The sequence below is a fragment of the Ruditapes philippinarum genome, unplaced genomic scaffold (genome assembly GCF_026571515.1).
Source record: "Ruditapes philippinarum isolate M1 unplaced genomic scaffold, ASM2657151v2 ctg662_1_1_1_1, whole genome shotgun sequence".
In the NCBI taxonomy this organism is placed as follows: Eukaryota; Metazoa; Mollusca; class Bivalvia; order Venerida; family Veneridae; genus Ruditapes; species Ruditapes philippinarum.
In genome coordinates this window covers 173,084-188,860 of record NW_026865029.1, presented here as the reverse complement: position 1 = coordinate 188,860, position 15,777 = coordinate 173,084, and the positions used below count along the sequence as shown (strand labels likewise).

At 35.4% G+C, this 15,777-nt stretch overlaps 1 protein-coding gene and 1 long non-coding RNA gene across 2 annotated transcripts in view; both read right to left on the bottom strand.

Annotated features, from left to right (window-relative positions):
• Window positions 1–11,450, bottom strand: part of LOC132727620 (uncharacterized) — a 28,677-nt gene extending 17,227 nt beyond the window's left edge. Inside the window, exons 1-4 of the mRNA XM_060713192.1 lie at window positions 11,231–11,450; window positions 10,571–10,804; window positions 7,810–8,043; window positions 5,489–5,725 (exon numbers count right to left, since the gene is read on the bottom strand). Of these exons, the coding sequence (XP_060569175.1) occupies window positions 5,489–5,725; window positions 7,810–8,043; window positions 10,571–10,804; window positions 11,231–11,450 (925 nt within the window). The remainder of the gene's footprint in view (window positions 1–5,488; window positions 5,726–7,809; window positions 8,044–10,570; window positions 10,805–11,230) is intronic.
• A 301-nt stretch (window positions 11,451–11,751) lies between these two features.
• LOC132727610 (uncharacterized) lies at window positions 11,752–15,705 on the bottom strand. Its single transcript, XR_009625379.1, has 3 exons — window positions 15,588–15,705; window positions 15,041–15,274; window positions 11,752–11,994 (listed from the first exon to the last, which is right to left on the bottom strand). It is a non-coding gene; the product is annotated as an uncharacterized LOC132727610 (long non-coding RNA).
• Window positions 15,706–15,777: the final 72 nt, after the last annotated feature.

Here is a 15,777-nt window from a genome sequence, read left to right as displayed (position 1 = left end):
ACCTGACTTAAAATGACACTCAATACGGCATACAGAAATGTGAGTGGCAGCTTTAAATATCCTAATTTTAAAACTGCATTTAGCAATAGCAGACGTTTGCTGATTTGTTCTAATATTCACCATGGATCCGCTAAAAACTTTAATACACCCCTTTAATTGTAATTTAAACAGGTCATGTCTTTACAATGTGATTACCGGAATGTTTTTCAAAATTTCATATAAAATTTTAGAGCATAACAATAAACAGTTTTATGCTCAGAAAGACCATGCAACCAGTGCATCACACTCAACACCGACAGGTCAATGTAGTACATCCCATCCACCTAACAATGTTACCCAGATGAATATCAACATGTATACAAACACCACTAAATCAAAGACAGAAACACACAACCACACTCATACCAATAAGCACTTCGCCACAATCCAATAAACAGAACACGGAAAAGAAAGACGCAATGACATTATCAATTCGATACCGCCAACGGTGTTTCGGTCCTTTAACTCTTAGACATCTAGATGTTGACGGCCGGCGGCAGCTATTGTTAATGGCCACGTTTCAATGCCGTCAAAAAGAAACAAAGAAAACTGACAAACCGCCCAAAGGCAATCCACATAAACGAACCAGAAAACACCAGAGACATACAAGCATGGGGATAAACGATAAAATATGATAAACAAGATCAACAAGGAAAGGCGGCGTTCAATGAACGCAACCCCCACCCGACCCAGTAACAAGAGCCAGTGACAAGGAGCCCAAGAGGACCCCAAACAAAAAACAGGACAGGGCACAAGGCAGAGCATGGGCAGGCTAACCACTTAAATAAAGTTTTGTGACACATGTTGCAGCAGTGGAAGCATCAGTCTCCTGAGGACACAGTCTAGTTTTAAATATTTTTTTGGAATTAATGAGTGTGAACCATCTTTCGTTCTTTCGTTTAAACTTTATTGAATATAAATAAGAATTTAAATAGTTTTCATGAAACGACATCATAATTTAAGCCATTGTATCGTTATACGTTTTACTGTGTAAATTTGAGTTTTATTATTCAACTACAAATTTCGTTAGCACTTAATCCGGATATTGTCATTTTTGTTTCCAATTTTTTAGTTTCTAAACTGTAATGATAATGTGATTTTGAAATATTCATCCTGTTCAGCACCTGTGTGACTCTGTTAACATCTTTTTTAACAACTTTCTGCATAATTTGATTAGACAATTTAACTGTATAACATAACGTTTTACTTTTAAAAACTTATTTTTTTAACCTTATTGTTTCAGTATTATCTGTAAATGATAAATATCATCATTTTCCTATAGGTGGAAGATATTTGATTTTGTAGCACATATGCATGTTTTATAGCTTTTAACCTTTATGGGCAAGTAATTTCTTATTTTAATTAATGTCTATTCGAGGGTCATATCCATCAATGAATGACAGTTGTCTAATGCTAGTGATATCAGAATAAGGGATATCTTTGCTTCTAATAAATACATTTAGTTTGTGTGCCTCATATTTTCTAACCATGCATACAATATTTTCATTCAAGGAATATTAATCAATATGCATGGCAAATTTGATCAAGTTATTTTGATTGACTATATTATTGATTTTTTGTTTTAATTATGTTGTTTTTTTCTCGAAAATCTAAAAAACATTTTAAGGCCCACACCTAAGAACAACAAAGAAATACCACAGCATTAAACGCTAAATTACTGTCTGTAACATATAAATGGACAATGTGAAATATGTTTGGTCGGACTTTCAAAGAGAAAATTGATTCAACAATTGTCATTCATTTTTATATTTTTGAAAATTATCTAACGTCTATCATGTATTGAGTTTTATGTTTGTTCATTCGTTGAACTAATGTTTTATGCACATCCACGATACATAAACTGTGTTGGCTTGTGAATATTTTTATGTTGCATGTTGACAGTAAGAATGCATAAGCTCGTGAAAAATTTCGAAATTTTCAAAAGTTTTAGGAGCCACAAATACTGTTCCTTAACATTACTTATTATTTTTTGAAAAGTTACTTTTGTATAATATTCGAGACCGTTATAAGTATAGGTTATTGCTTATTTTTTGAATTTTACGGAACTTATTGCGAGCCACGCGATATATTCATGCACTTGATCACGAACGCATTCTCCTCTTGTATTTTCTTGTCAACGCCCGTATTGAAAAATGAAAATCAAAATTTTGATCATAGGGAAGCAACTGTTGCCGCCGGCGCAGAAGTGTTTTATTAATAAAAACACGACAAAACTCTTATGCTTGATATTTTATTTTTAACCCTTAAAGGGCTGATTTTTCAGGATTTTGCGACAAATAAGGACGCATATCAATAGGCGCCAACAAGAGCCGGTTGATCAGGGTCCACAATGTTCGGTGCCTGGACACTAGAATCATTCCAAGTGGTTGGGCAGCGAACAGTGTAGATTCTTGGCAGACGGCGCGAATGCGAGCCGACTGATGTGGATCTACGATGTTCGCAAAGGCTGAGTATACTCGGTCAAAGCACTTGTAGTTTGTTTCCAATAGGCGCCAATAAGAGCCGGTTGATCAGGGTCCACAATGTCCGGTGCCTGGACACTAGAATCATTCCAAGTGGTTGGGCAGCGAACAGTGTAGATTCTTGGCAGACGGCGCGAATGCGAGCCGACTGATGTGGATCTACGATGTTCGCAAAGGCTGAGTATACTCGGTCAAAGCACTTGTAGTTTGTTTCAGTCTGCCGGGATTAGTACTCTAAGTTTCAAAATGTCAAGATTTAACAGATGATGCCAGTTCTATAATCATCCCTGGTTAATTGAGACAATGGTTTTAAGTTACATACGAAGATTTGAAAGGAGTGACCCCAGAAAAACCTTGGCACCTTGACTGATAGTCCAGTATATTAACCAGTTAACCACAGGTTGGCTCGAGTACAAAGGTTTTGGTTTTAATCCTTTTGTAAATCCACACTGTTCACATTGCTAGCCCGCTACACTGTCAGCCCGCCCACTTCACACTGCTAGGAAATGTATCATGAGGTTTTAATGTGGATTCAATTAAAATGACATTATGCCCATCCAAGTGTATACAGTGAGTGAATGGTTGAATATCAAAATAAGTTTTCATTTTGCCATAATTCCTTTTAAGTTAGTAATTAAGTTCACATGAACAATAAATAATGCACAGATTCAAACGAAATTTCTTAAAATATCTATTAGAATTTACCTGTAACGCTTTGTTTATAAAAAAGAGTGGGACAGTCCTTTTGAATTTTAGGCAGATTTATAATTTTATCCTAAATATATTCCAATATCAACTGTTGATCAAACACCATTTTGACAATCAGTCTTTTGAAATATAAAGTCAATTCAGGTCAACTTGACTATAAAAATATGAGCATAATATCACTTTAAGTATAAAAGTTTATCCCGCTGGACCGCCATCCCGCTCAGTTCACACTGCTAGCCCGCTACACTATTAGCCCGCCCACGTCACACTGCTAGGAAATGTATCATGAGGTTTTAATGTTTATTCAATTAAGTATCAAAGTTTATCCCGCTGGCCCGCCAAACCGCTCAGTTCACACTGCTAGCCCGCTACACTGTCAACCCGCCCACTTCACACTGCTAGGAAATGTATCATGAGGTTTTAATATTGATTCAATTAAGTATTAAAGTTTATCCCGCTGGACCGCCAACCCGCTCAGTTCACACTGCTAGCCCGATACACTTTTAGCCCGCCCACTTCACACTGCCAGGTTATGTATCATAACGTTGTCATGTTGATTCAATTAAGTATAAAAGTTTAGCCCGCTGGTCCGCCATCCCGCTCAGTTCACACTGCTACCCTGTTAGCCCGCCCAATTCACACTGCTAGGAAATGTATCATATCGTTTTAATGTCAAATCAGTTAAGATTAAGAGTTTAGCCCGCTGGCCCGCCAGCCCGCCCAGTTCATACTGCTATACCGCTAGACTGCCAGCCCGCTCAGTTCACACTGTGAACCCGCTAGAATGCTAGCCCGCCCAGTTTACACTGTTAGTCCGCTAGACTGCTAGCCCGCCCACTTCACACTGTTAGCCCGCTAGACTTCTAGCCTACTCAGTTCACACTGTTAGCCCGCTGGTCTGCTAGCCCGCCTCGTTCACACTGTTATCCCGCTAGACTGCTAACCCGCCCAGTTTACACTGCCAGCCCGCCACACCCCTAGCCCGTTACCCCGCGTACTTCACGGCCATATAGATTTAACCACAAACATCGGCATATGCTCCTTTGTTACCATTCATCTTGTGGTGAAATTCGTATTGTATTCACTAATCTGATAATCATTCCCTGCGGTCTGGAGACCGCAGGGTATTGGTACGCGTTTTACTTTTGAGGCATGGAGGAGCACGTGACCTGTTTTCGGTACATGGAGGAGCATGTGATCTGTAAGCCGTACATGATTGGTTAATTGACCTTTTCAAAAACCTGGCTAAATACCGTTTTGCCGGTACGTTACGGATAATCATCTAGGGTACGTTACGGATAATCCTCTAGGGAATAAGAATTACACCTAATTAAGAACAAAAAACTATTACGTGATATTTTTAATTTTCTATAATTATAATACCGTTTAAGGTTGAAAAACTTGAATGATGTGTTTGAAAATTATCAATGTTTCTTTAATATGTATCTCAAAATGTTACAAACAATAAATTGTTTATACTGAAAATCTACAAAATTAAAATATTCGTAGTGGCATCTGCCATAATAAATAGAGATGTTTTCTGCGAAAACTTGTGTGTTTGCTTTTTATTTTTTTGCTCGGAATTATTCATAAAATGGTAGGCCTATTTAATCATTTTCTTAAAAAGAAATAATTGTTTTATGTTCGACCTTCTCCGGTCATTAACGGTCACCAGTTTCCAAAGACCTTCTTCTATATTGATCGATTATTGTCAACTATATTCCTGATACAAACGTTTATTTATCCACCCACCCAAACAATGTTGAAGATAATTAAATGAAATATCTTTATATCATCAAAAATGTTCCCCGCAGGAAACCATTTTACTTGTAATTTCAATGGTCAGGGATCTATGCATTACTCAAGACAGTGTTTAAGTGAAATTTAGTAATACGTAAGCGACTGATGAAACAAGGATTGGGCTAATTATTGACAAAGCGAAACATTCAAATCCTTGTTTCATCAGTCGCTAACGTAATGTTACGTCTTGAGTAATGCATGCATAGATCCCTGACCATTGCAATTATAATTATCAGATTAGTGATTACAATACGAATTTCACCACAAGATGAATGTTAACAAAGGAGCATATGTCAATGTTTGTGGTTAAATCTATTGTTAATCAAATGAATGATCTATCAATACTAAGCCAATTGTGATATTTTCAGTGAATGAGTGTATAAAGTTGTGTTTCATAAGGTTTCTTTGTTAAATAATTCGTGTGGAATTATTATAACTACTTGATCACAATATATTACCGTTATTGCACGACCCCTTGTTATATATCGACCCATACTGCCCTTTGACATATCCGCACTCGAACAACTGGCATTCCATACTATTGCTGTCATAAACATATCCTTTGCAGTTTGTCTCGGACTCACATAACGACTTGCAGCTTGCGTCAGAAGTTGTCACGTTGTAGAAATGTGACGGGCACATCGATGTGTCTTCTCGGCAATTAAAACACGTTTGCGTTGTCGGTGAAAGGCACTCTGCAATAAGTTTAATTTCAAATTTGTGTATACTTTTACAATGTTTACATGCTTCTGATTAAAACATGGAATTTTACTTAGCTGAATGGCGAAAGGTGAAGTGATAAATACCAGAAGATGGACGAGAAAACAGAAACAGTAAAAAATATAGACTTCGTTTTTTCAGGTCGGACAGTGTGGAAAATATACCGGTGTCGAAATTATTTAAAGCTTAACAAACCCTTATAAGAAAATATTGCGTTACAAGCTGGTGTGAGCATTGTTTCATCCTAAAGTACAATATATTAAAAAAATGAATTGTTTAATTTTTAGCTTTTCGCTATTGCCTTGTTGGCAACATGAAGGGATAATAAAATTGTTGTCATGTCCGTGAAGGAATATCTTTGTTGTCATGGTTGTAAACGGATTAATTTGTTGTCATGTGTGTGGAAGAGAAACAAAAGGGCGTATATGGATATTATTGCCATGATCATGAAGCGATATCCTTGTTGTCATGATAATGAAGGGCAAACCTTGTTGACATATTCATGTAGGGATATCCTTGTTGTCATGGTCACGAAGGGATGTCCTTGTTGACATAGTCATATAGGGATATCCTTGTTGTCATTATTATGTAGGGATATCTTTCTTGTCATTATCATATAGGAATATCCTTCTTTTCATTATCATGTAGGGATATCCTCGTTGTCGTTATCATGTAAGAATATCCTTGTTGTCATTGTCACGAAGGGAAAGTTTTGTTGTCATGGTCGCAAAGGAATATCCTTTTTTCGTGATAATTAAGAGATATCCTTGTTTTCATTATCATTTAGGGATATCCTTGTTGTCATGATCACAAAGGAATATCCTTTTCTTCGTGAAAAGAAAGGGATATCCTTGTTTTCATTATCATGTAGGGATATCCTTGTTGTCATGGTCACAAAAAATATCCTTTTCTTCGTGAAAATAAAGGGATATCCTGGTTGTCGATATCATGTAGGGATATCCTTGTTGTCATGGTCACAAAGGAATATCCTTTTCTTCGTGAAAATAAAGGAATACTTTTGTTGTCGATATCATGTAGGGATATCCTTGTTGTCATCGTCATGAAGGGAAAGTTTTGTTGTGAAAGTCGTAAAGGGATATTCTTGTTATCATGGTTGTGAACTGATACTTTATTCATACATAGCAGACTGGCGTTTCCGTGAGTTTTAACCATGCCGACATTTCATCTGGCATGGGGGGGGGGTGCCAGATGAGTCGAGTGCCAAACAACTACGTCATTTAAGCGCACTTTATGAATAAACCGTGTTAAAATGACGTCGTATTAGAAGGGAAATATGTGCTTAGGATGACGTCATTTCGCCGTTGTTATTTAAGTTGTAAGTTCATATGCTGTTGTAAGAAAATAGTTATGGATGAAATGACTTTAACTTCCATGAACATATATCATATTGAGGTAAACCATTTTAAATATGAAATAATATGGCAGAATATGCAAGAACAAATATCTGACATATGTTTGCGGTTCGGATCGGAATATCCGTCCCGAGGGGACCCGCCCATTGGGCGGTAACGAGGCTTGCCGATATTATTATTCTTGCATATCAGACTGGTATTTTACCCATGCCGAAAAATTCATCTTGCATGGGGGTATCCGATGAGTCGTGTGCTATACTATAGCATGTTTAAGATGATTACTTTTGCCTTTATAAATGAAGTTGTCGAAGCTGTTTGAAGAAAATAGTTACGGTTGTAATGACATAAATTTCTATGGAAAATTGTTTTATTAATGTAAAGCACTTAAACTATGAAGGAATACTGTAGAATATGCAAGAAAAAAATCTTGAAAGCCTTGTTACCACCCAATGGGCAGGTCCCCTGGTGTCGATATTCCAATCTGAACAGCAACATATGACAGATACTATTATAACAATTTCAGAACATAATTTCAGTGTCTGATTGTTTTCTATCGATTTGTAACATTCTTTTTCAAATCAAATTCAAATTCATTAAATAGACCATGCATGTATACAAAGAAATGTTTTATATGTCAAATAACAGCGCTATCATGAACTTTTATTAGAGATTATCAACAAAAAAACCTGAGGCACATTTTTTCACAATAAGCCAGTGATTGGTGATCTCCCCTGTGACGTCTGCGCATGCGTGGTAAGAACATCTCTTTTGAGTTTGGTTATATAACATTGAACGGCAACCAGTAATATCTAGACATCTAATAAGACAATACATCAAGTTGTGAACGCTCTCATCGTATCCGAATGCTTCGCAGTTAGGTATATCGCCAATTGATACAAACAGCTCGAAATTGAGACAGTCTGTAACGACACATATTTCTTAATTTGAAGTAGAACTCTCAGAATTATTGACAAGTATACAGTTATTTCATATGTGATTTGGGAACAGTCAAACTGTTGGCCCGAGGTGGAGGGGGTAGTGTTTTGAACTGTTGCCCAAGGCCGTAGGCCGAGGGCAACAGTTCAAAACACTATCCCCGACACCGAGGGACAACTGTTTGACTGTTCCCAAATCACGCATGAAATAACTGTTTTATTACCTGATCAACTACTGTTTTAACAGTATTTGCAGAAGAAAATAGAATTTCAGAAAACAGTAAATAATAACAAATTACATTTATATAAGGTATCAGGTAATAATACAACATATTGTGACAATGCTATTAATAACTTTACTGAGAAAGTTCTCAACTATTTAATAATGCTGCTGATAGCTGTCACTTGATTATTGATGTGAAAAATACTGTACAAAAAGTACTAAAAGACATAAGAAATCACGTCGGAAAGAGTGGTTTGATGATGATTGTAAAGCAGCAAGAAAAACATACTTGTCAGATAAGAATTATTATAGAAGAAATAAGACTGATACTAACTTCCAATCAATGGTGTCTAGTGGAAAATAAATCTTATAAAAAGATGATAAACAAGAAAATTAGTCTTATCAATATAATATTAATAAACGGATACTTGGGTTAAAGTCGTCAGACCCAATAGCTTTTCGGAGTTTATTAAATAGATACTGCACTGATATCAGGGATACTGTAAATAATATTTCAAAAGAAGTCTTTTTTGAACATTTTGTTATATTAAGTGAACCTGATTTAGATATTGACAATTTAGATGATTTAGATCTTGAGAACATAAATTGTAATAATAGTTTCTTAAATGCAGAAATAACTATTAAGGAAATTTAAAGAGTTGTAAAAAAGTTTAAAAATAATAAAAGTCCTTCAGTGTTTGATAATATATTTAATGAATATCTAAAAAATGTAAATAATGAATCTGTTTTAAATGTTATTTATTTAATGTTGTTTTGGATTCAAGTATTTTTCCTGAACTTTGGAGTCAGGCTATTATTAATCCTGAAAATTGGACTCAGGGTATTATTAATCCTATATATAAAGATAAGGGTGATAAATCTGATCCCAACAATTAGAGAGGGATTACCATATTAAGTTGTTTGGCAAATTATTTACCAATATACTAAATAATAGACTGAATGAGTATTTGGAATCTCAAAATTTATTTAACGAAGAACAAGCTGGGTCCAGATCACTATATGGTACCACTGATCATATGTTTTTCTTAAAGATGTTAATTGATTATTATTTAAGTTGTAATAAAAGGTTTTACTGTGCATTTATTGACTATATGAAGTCATTTGATTCTGTTAATCGATTTCATTTATGACACAACTTTTTCTCACATTATATTGATGGTAAGTGTGAAGGTGAAAATTTTTCACCAATTTTGTTTTCTATCTTTTTGAACGATTTGTCAGAATTTGTATATAATGAATACACAATACTTGTCAATATATCTAACGCAACTCGTGAATGTCTTAGTGACAATGTCATAGACGTTTGTGTTAAATTGTTTCTTTTGTTATATGCTGATGATACAGTACTTTTAGCAGAATGCAAATCTGATCTGCAAAATGCCTTAAATGCTATGAGTGATTACTGTAATATATGGAATCTTGTTGTAAATGAAGCTAAGACTTAAATAGTGGTTTTTAGTAAGTCAAAACCTAAGGATGATTTTAACTTTATGTACAATAGTAAAAAGCTTGATTTAGTAGACAATTTTACTTACATGGAGTACTTTTAATTATAATTGTAAATTTTTGAAATAAAAAAAAAATCTTGTTGATAATGCTAGAAGAGCAATAGTTTCTGTGATCCAAAAGTCCCGGAAATTATGTCTTCCAATTTCTATTTAACTCTATGGTTGTACCTATCCTTCTTTATGGAATTGAAGTTTGGGTATTCGAAGAAGTTCAAATTCTAAAGAAATTTCAGTTGTATTTTAAGTTTATTTTGAATTTAAAATATTCTACACCTAATTGTACGGTTTATGATGAGTTAGGCATATTTCCATTAGTCTTACAAGTGAAATCAAGAGTTTTGTGTTTCTGAAGAAAAATTATTAATGCTAAGGAAAATAAGATATGTAAACTTTCCAGTACCGTCCATGAACAGGCTCAATCAAACCGAGCCTGCAACATATCAATTTTGCCGTGTTGGGCTTTCTTTGGGGATTCTGTATTTATCTATATTCTTTATAAAACAATGTTAATACCTGCACTCAAGTTAAAGCACTATGCACGTACGAATTTTTGGATAACCCCTCGTATGATTTAACTTTGACACATTCTCAACAGAAAGGTCCCCAAACTATGAGGACAATCTTATACAATCGTATATACTTCATAACAAATTGGCATTTATCCACGTGGTATTTTAGAATGTGTCAGGTATACTAGTTTTTAGTTTCAAAGAAGCATAAGCTGAGAAATCAAAGTTCAACATTTATTTCGAACTAATACCTGGATTTGCAGTTTTTCTCATAAGCGTCGATCCTTTCCCGATAGCAACTGGATAATCACACTGAAACTGTTTACATTCTTCGGTTACAGGATTATAATACACATTGTTACAGTCATCGCACGTGGTGTTACAGTTGGTGCTTATTTTCTGACTTGTTTGTACTGACAACGCTGCGGAACAGCTACTAATACAATTCTTACAAGTTTGTACGTATGGCTTTAATGGATTCAATTCTGAAAGAAATATAAGTGTAATAATCAGTTTCCAAAAGTTTGATATAAAATTTTAACATAAAAAGTCCATGGCTTTACGTTTCCCAAAAACAAATTGTGAAGAAAAAAAGTAAAATTTAATATGTGTATTTATCATACAGGTCTGTGTTTATGACTTAATTTGGATTTAACTATACAAAAACAATATTGTATTTAGACAGACTAATGGGATGAACCAGGTTTGTTTTTTATTTGGAAAGCCCTAGTTGAATTTATATCTTAAACAAAGTCATTAGAGTCAAACAGTTTCAGAATAGCTCTATAGTTTATTTCACTTAGTTTGCCTGAATTTTTTTTTAAATGCAAACAATGTTTTTTTGCTTCTTATTTTTCTAGCGAAGATTTTGGTTATTCATTGTATGAAAAAAGGGGACGTGTATATTGTACCTTCGTTTGTCATGCATTCTCTCTTAACAAATGTGTACGATGCGTTCCCATATCTTTCTATGCAGTTATGGTAGAAACATTTTAGCTGCGAATCATCGTGACTGACAGCTCGACAGTCAGGCATGTCTAGACATCTATCAATGCAGTAATCCAATGTTACACCACCTTCATCATAATCTATGACTGGACATGTGCCATGATATCCAACCAGTGTAGACATTTAAATTGGCATTTCTGTTGAAAGTAGAAAAAAACAAATTTACAAAATTACAGAATACTTTACTAATCGCAATGTATTCAGTCTTTAAAAGGAATGCAAGTAATGAGATCAAAATGACAGTATCAATTACAGTGTATACGTTTATCTTGTTCTTTCAAAATGGTGTTGTTGCTTCTTATCAGCTTGAGATAAAAACGAAAGAAGTGTTTAGTTTATTTCTATACTTAATCAACTTAATCATTGATTCGATTCCTCATTTTCAAGAACGATTGCCCTAACTTTTAAAATGTATTACCGGTACTCGGCGATCTCCGTAACACCCTAAAAGTAATTTTATTTGCATGTTGTTTCACCAACGTACAATCAAATAGTTCACATTGTCCGTTTAAACCGTTGTATACGGCAATGCCTTCTATTGAAGAACTTTCAAACTGCGTCTTACAATTTTGCCATGTCGGTACAGTAACTAAACTATGTCGCACTGATTGGCATAAATTACTCTTAGAACAGCCTAAGCATATCTGTATTGTAGTTCGTGGAGATTCTACAAGACAAAAACAACAATATTACTGGCAGAATAATGATATATGTATTTTTTGTGTCATACAAAAAGAATAACACATTTACTACACGGTATTGAAATATTAAAAGTAAGACACTTGAAAGACGGACAAAACCCTATAAAATTAAGGTGTGAGGTTTTGTCAACTCTATTCAATTTTGAGGTGTGGGGTTTTGACGTGTGGGGTTTTGTCCTGTATTCAAGACACTTATTCATTATCTATATTCAATCAATAATTTACTTGTGATAATTGCAGTACAATTGTGAAGGAAAGTAATAAAAAAATTGATACGTTCGTGCATACAAAAAATAAAAAAAAGCTATTTATTGTTTAAATCGCCATTTATTTCAAAACATTGTTTTGTCAAGATAAAAAGTAAAAATATGTACTTTTTACTTATCAGTCGATTTTATAAACAAGACAACACATTATGGTATAATTATGACACCAAGGAAAGTGGAATACAGACATGATATTATTGTTTTTGAGAAGTTTACTATCAACAATACATTTCTGTATTGCTAAATTAAGACACAGGTATTGCAAATGCAAGACAAGATTGATAGTAAACAGTTATGAATTAGAGCCCATTATCTTTATAACTTATTAACTAACGATGCCTTCTAAAAATGCGTTTGGGCAGTTTACCTTAATATGAGCAATTCAAAATTCAGAGTGGCCGAAAACATAAGTCTAAATATTTTAAATATTTACACAAGTAGTAAACCAGTTGCACAGCATTTTTCAAGAATATATGTTAAACGTTAAAGAAACATATAGCTTGTATGCATTACTCCTAAAATATGACTGATAACAATTTACCCCCCCCCCCCCAAGCTCCTAACAGCTCATCTGAAATACATTTGCTTGTCAATACGGGCAATATTCATGACTTCATGAATATGCATGATACTTAAGAATTTGCTCGATTCTTTACACTTCGTGCAATGAATGACAGTTTTAAACAAAAGAAAAGCTAAGCCTCTGGTTAAGAAACCCGGGTATCAGTTCTACGAGAAATATTATGAATTGGAATTCAAAAACAAAAAAACAAACAAGAGCCGGTTGAACCGGGTGATGCTCCCCGAATAGGTTTTGGACACAGGAAAGTATACCTCTTGTAGTGTCAGAGTTATGTCACAGACTAAGTTCAAAGTATAAAAACAACCCAAATGTTGTGCACGACACATTGTCTCAATATGGTGATCATTTCTGTGAAAAAGTTGTAAAATCAGACTTCAAATAAGGAAGTTATGGGCTAGACACAATTTTGCTGCAAGGTCATGCTGTGACCTTGACCTTCAAGGTAGCACCCCAAATGTTGCATGTGACACGTCGATTCAATATGGTGATCATCCCTGTGAAATAGTTGTTAAATCCGACTTCAAGGAACGAAGTTACTGGCCGAACGCAATTTTGCTGCAAGGTCATGCTGTGACCTTGACCTTCAAGATAGCAACCCAAATGTTGCGCGCAACACATCATCTCAATATTGTGATCATTCCTGTAAAATATTTTTAAAATCTGACTTCAAATAACAAAGTTATGGGCCGGACAAGATTTTGCTGCAAGGTCATGCTGTGACCTTGACCTTCAAAGTAGCGACCCAAATGTTGGGGGCGACACGTTGTCTTAATATGATGATCATTTTTGTGAAATAGTTTTAAAATCCGACTTCAAATAACAAAGTTATGGGCTGGACATGATTTTGCTGCAAGGTCATGCTGTGACCTTGACCTTCAAAGTAGCGACCCAAATGTTGCGTGCGGCACGAAGTCTTATTATGGTGATCATTTCTGTGAAATAGTTTTAAAATCCGACTTCAAATAAAGAAGTTATGGACCGGACACGATTTTGATGAAAGGTCATGCTGTGACCTTGACCTTCAAGGTAGCGTCCCAAATGATGCGCGCGACACGTCGTCTCAATATGGTGATCATTTCTGTGAAATAGTTTTAAAATCCTACTTCAAATAAAGAAGTTATGGACCGGACACGATTTTGATGCAAGGTCATGCTGTGACCTTGACCTTCAAGGTAGCGACCCAAATGTTGCACGCGACACGTCGTCTCAATATGGTGATCATTTCTGTGAAATAGTTTTAAAATCCGACTTCAAATAACTAAGTTATGGGCCGGACACGAATTGGGACGTACGGACGGACGGAAGGACGGACTGACGGACTGACGGACGGACGGACAACCCGACGACTATATGCTCCCCCGAAATTTTTCGGGGAGCATAAAAACTCGTTTGGTGGCAACTGTCAATGATTAAAAACCTGCATTTTGAGAGTAGCAAATACTTTTAAAGTAAAATCTCGAAAAGCCTTGTGCAAATGCCTGAGGTATGATCAAATAGTTCTCGGTCATATACATCTAGCCACTACACTGACATTTACACACGATACGTCGATACCGATATCTTATTGAATATTACTGACCGAGTTACACGCAGTTTTACACAGATTAAGTAACATAAAACACACTTTGATCAGCAGATGGTGTGTCATTAAGTACCTTTGAAAGAAATGGATGTGTTCAAAGGAGATCCATGAAGACTTCAAATTTTACTGGTGTTTATGGCATGTTAAAGGTTTCCCCTAGATAGGTCCCAAGACAGTTGACTGACGACTAGAAGCGGGTCAGGATTGACATTTTTTGACTCGCTACGAGGATGAACCTGATTTTATCTACCGGATCGTAACTCAGGATGAAACATGGGTCCATCACTTCGATCCAGAATAAAAAAAGCATAGCATGCAGTGAAAGCACCCTGGCTCATCCCTTCCGAAGAAATTCAAGAGGGTGCCATCAGCAGGGAAGATACTCAATACTCGTGTCCATGCTTCTGTTATGAACAAACTTTTGAGACTTGACTCAAATGAAGTGCTGTGAAACACATTCGAGGATTAACAGAGAATTAACAAAGGTTTTCCATACCTTCAAAACAATATGACTGTATTATTAAATCATTTCATCGGGGCCATAAAGTGAATATAAACCCTAACCCCTTATTACCACGTACCAGTGTCAATACATCGTTTCCAAATGAAGGTCAGGCCCGGTGCTGCTGTACGATTTGTACAATTATGATAATCGCATCTTCCCGTAGTTGAATTGAAAGTAGTTCCTCTACAGCCGGGTAAGTCTAAACATTTTTCTATGCAATAATATAACGTAAAACCACCATCTTCACTGTGTATGACGTCACAAGACCCAACGTAATCATCCAATTGAAATATTTCAAATTTTTGGCAGTCTAAAACATAAATCTGTGTACAAATATTTATAATTGCTATTTATCATTTAGCTCTTCCCTATAAAGTCTGTATTAGATTTATTAAAGCATCTCAAATTCATGTTGCGAAGACAAGTAAGAAAATATTAGTATACTTTCCAGGTAATCTTAATCAAAACGCAAAATGGCTTTGTTTGTCGATAAAAAGTGAATACACGTGTGCACATGCGTTCCTGTGTAAGAGAGAACGTGCGCGAGCATGCGAGGATGTTAGTAGGTACGCAAGTATTTTTATTTAATTATAATTGAATAACTGTAACCTTGCAGTACATACCAGTATTACATGAATCTCTGTAAACTATCTGCCCGATCGCCTGCTGTACCTGTGAGCATTGGTATCTGCTGCAAAGTCTGTTTATCCGTTTGTAGTGAACAATTACACTTTCAACGTCTTCAAAATGAATTATAAACAGATTGAGACATATAAAAGAATTAGTTAAATTCACATAATGTGTCCGCTTGCT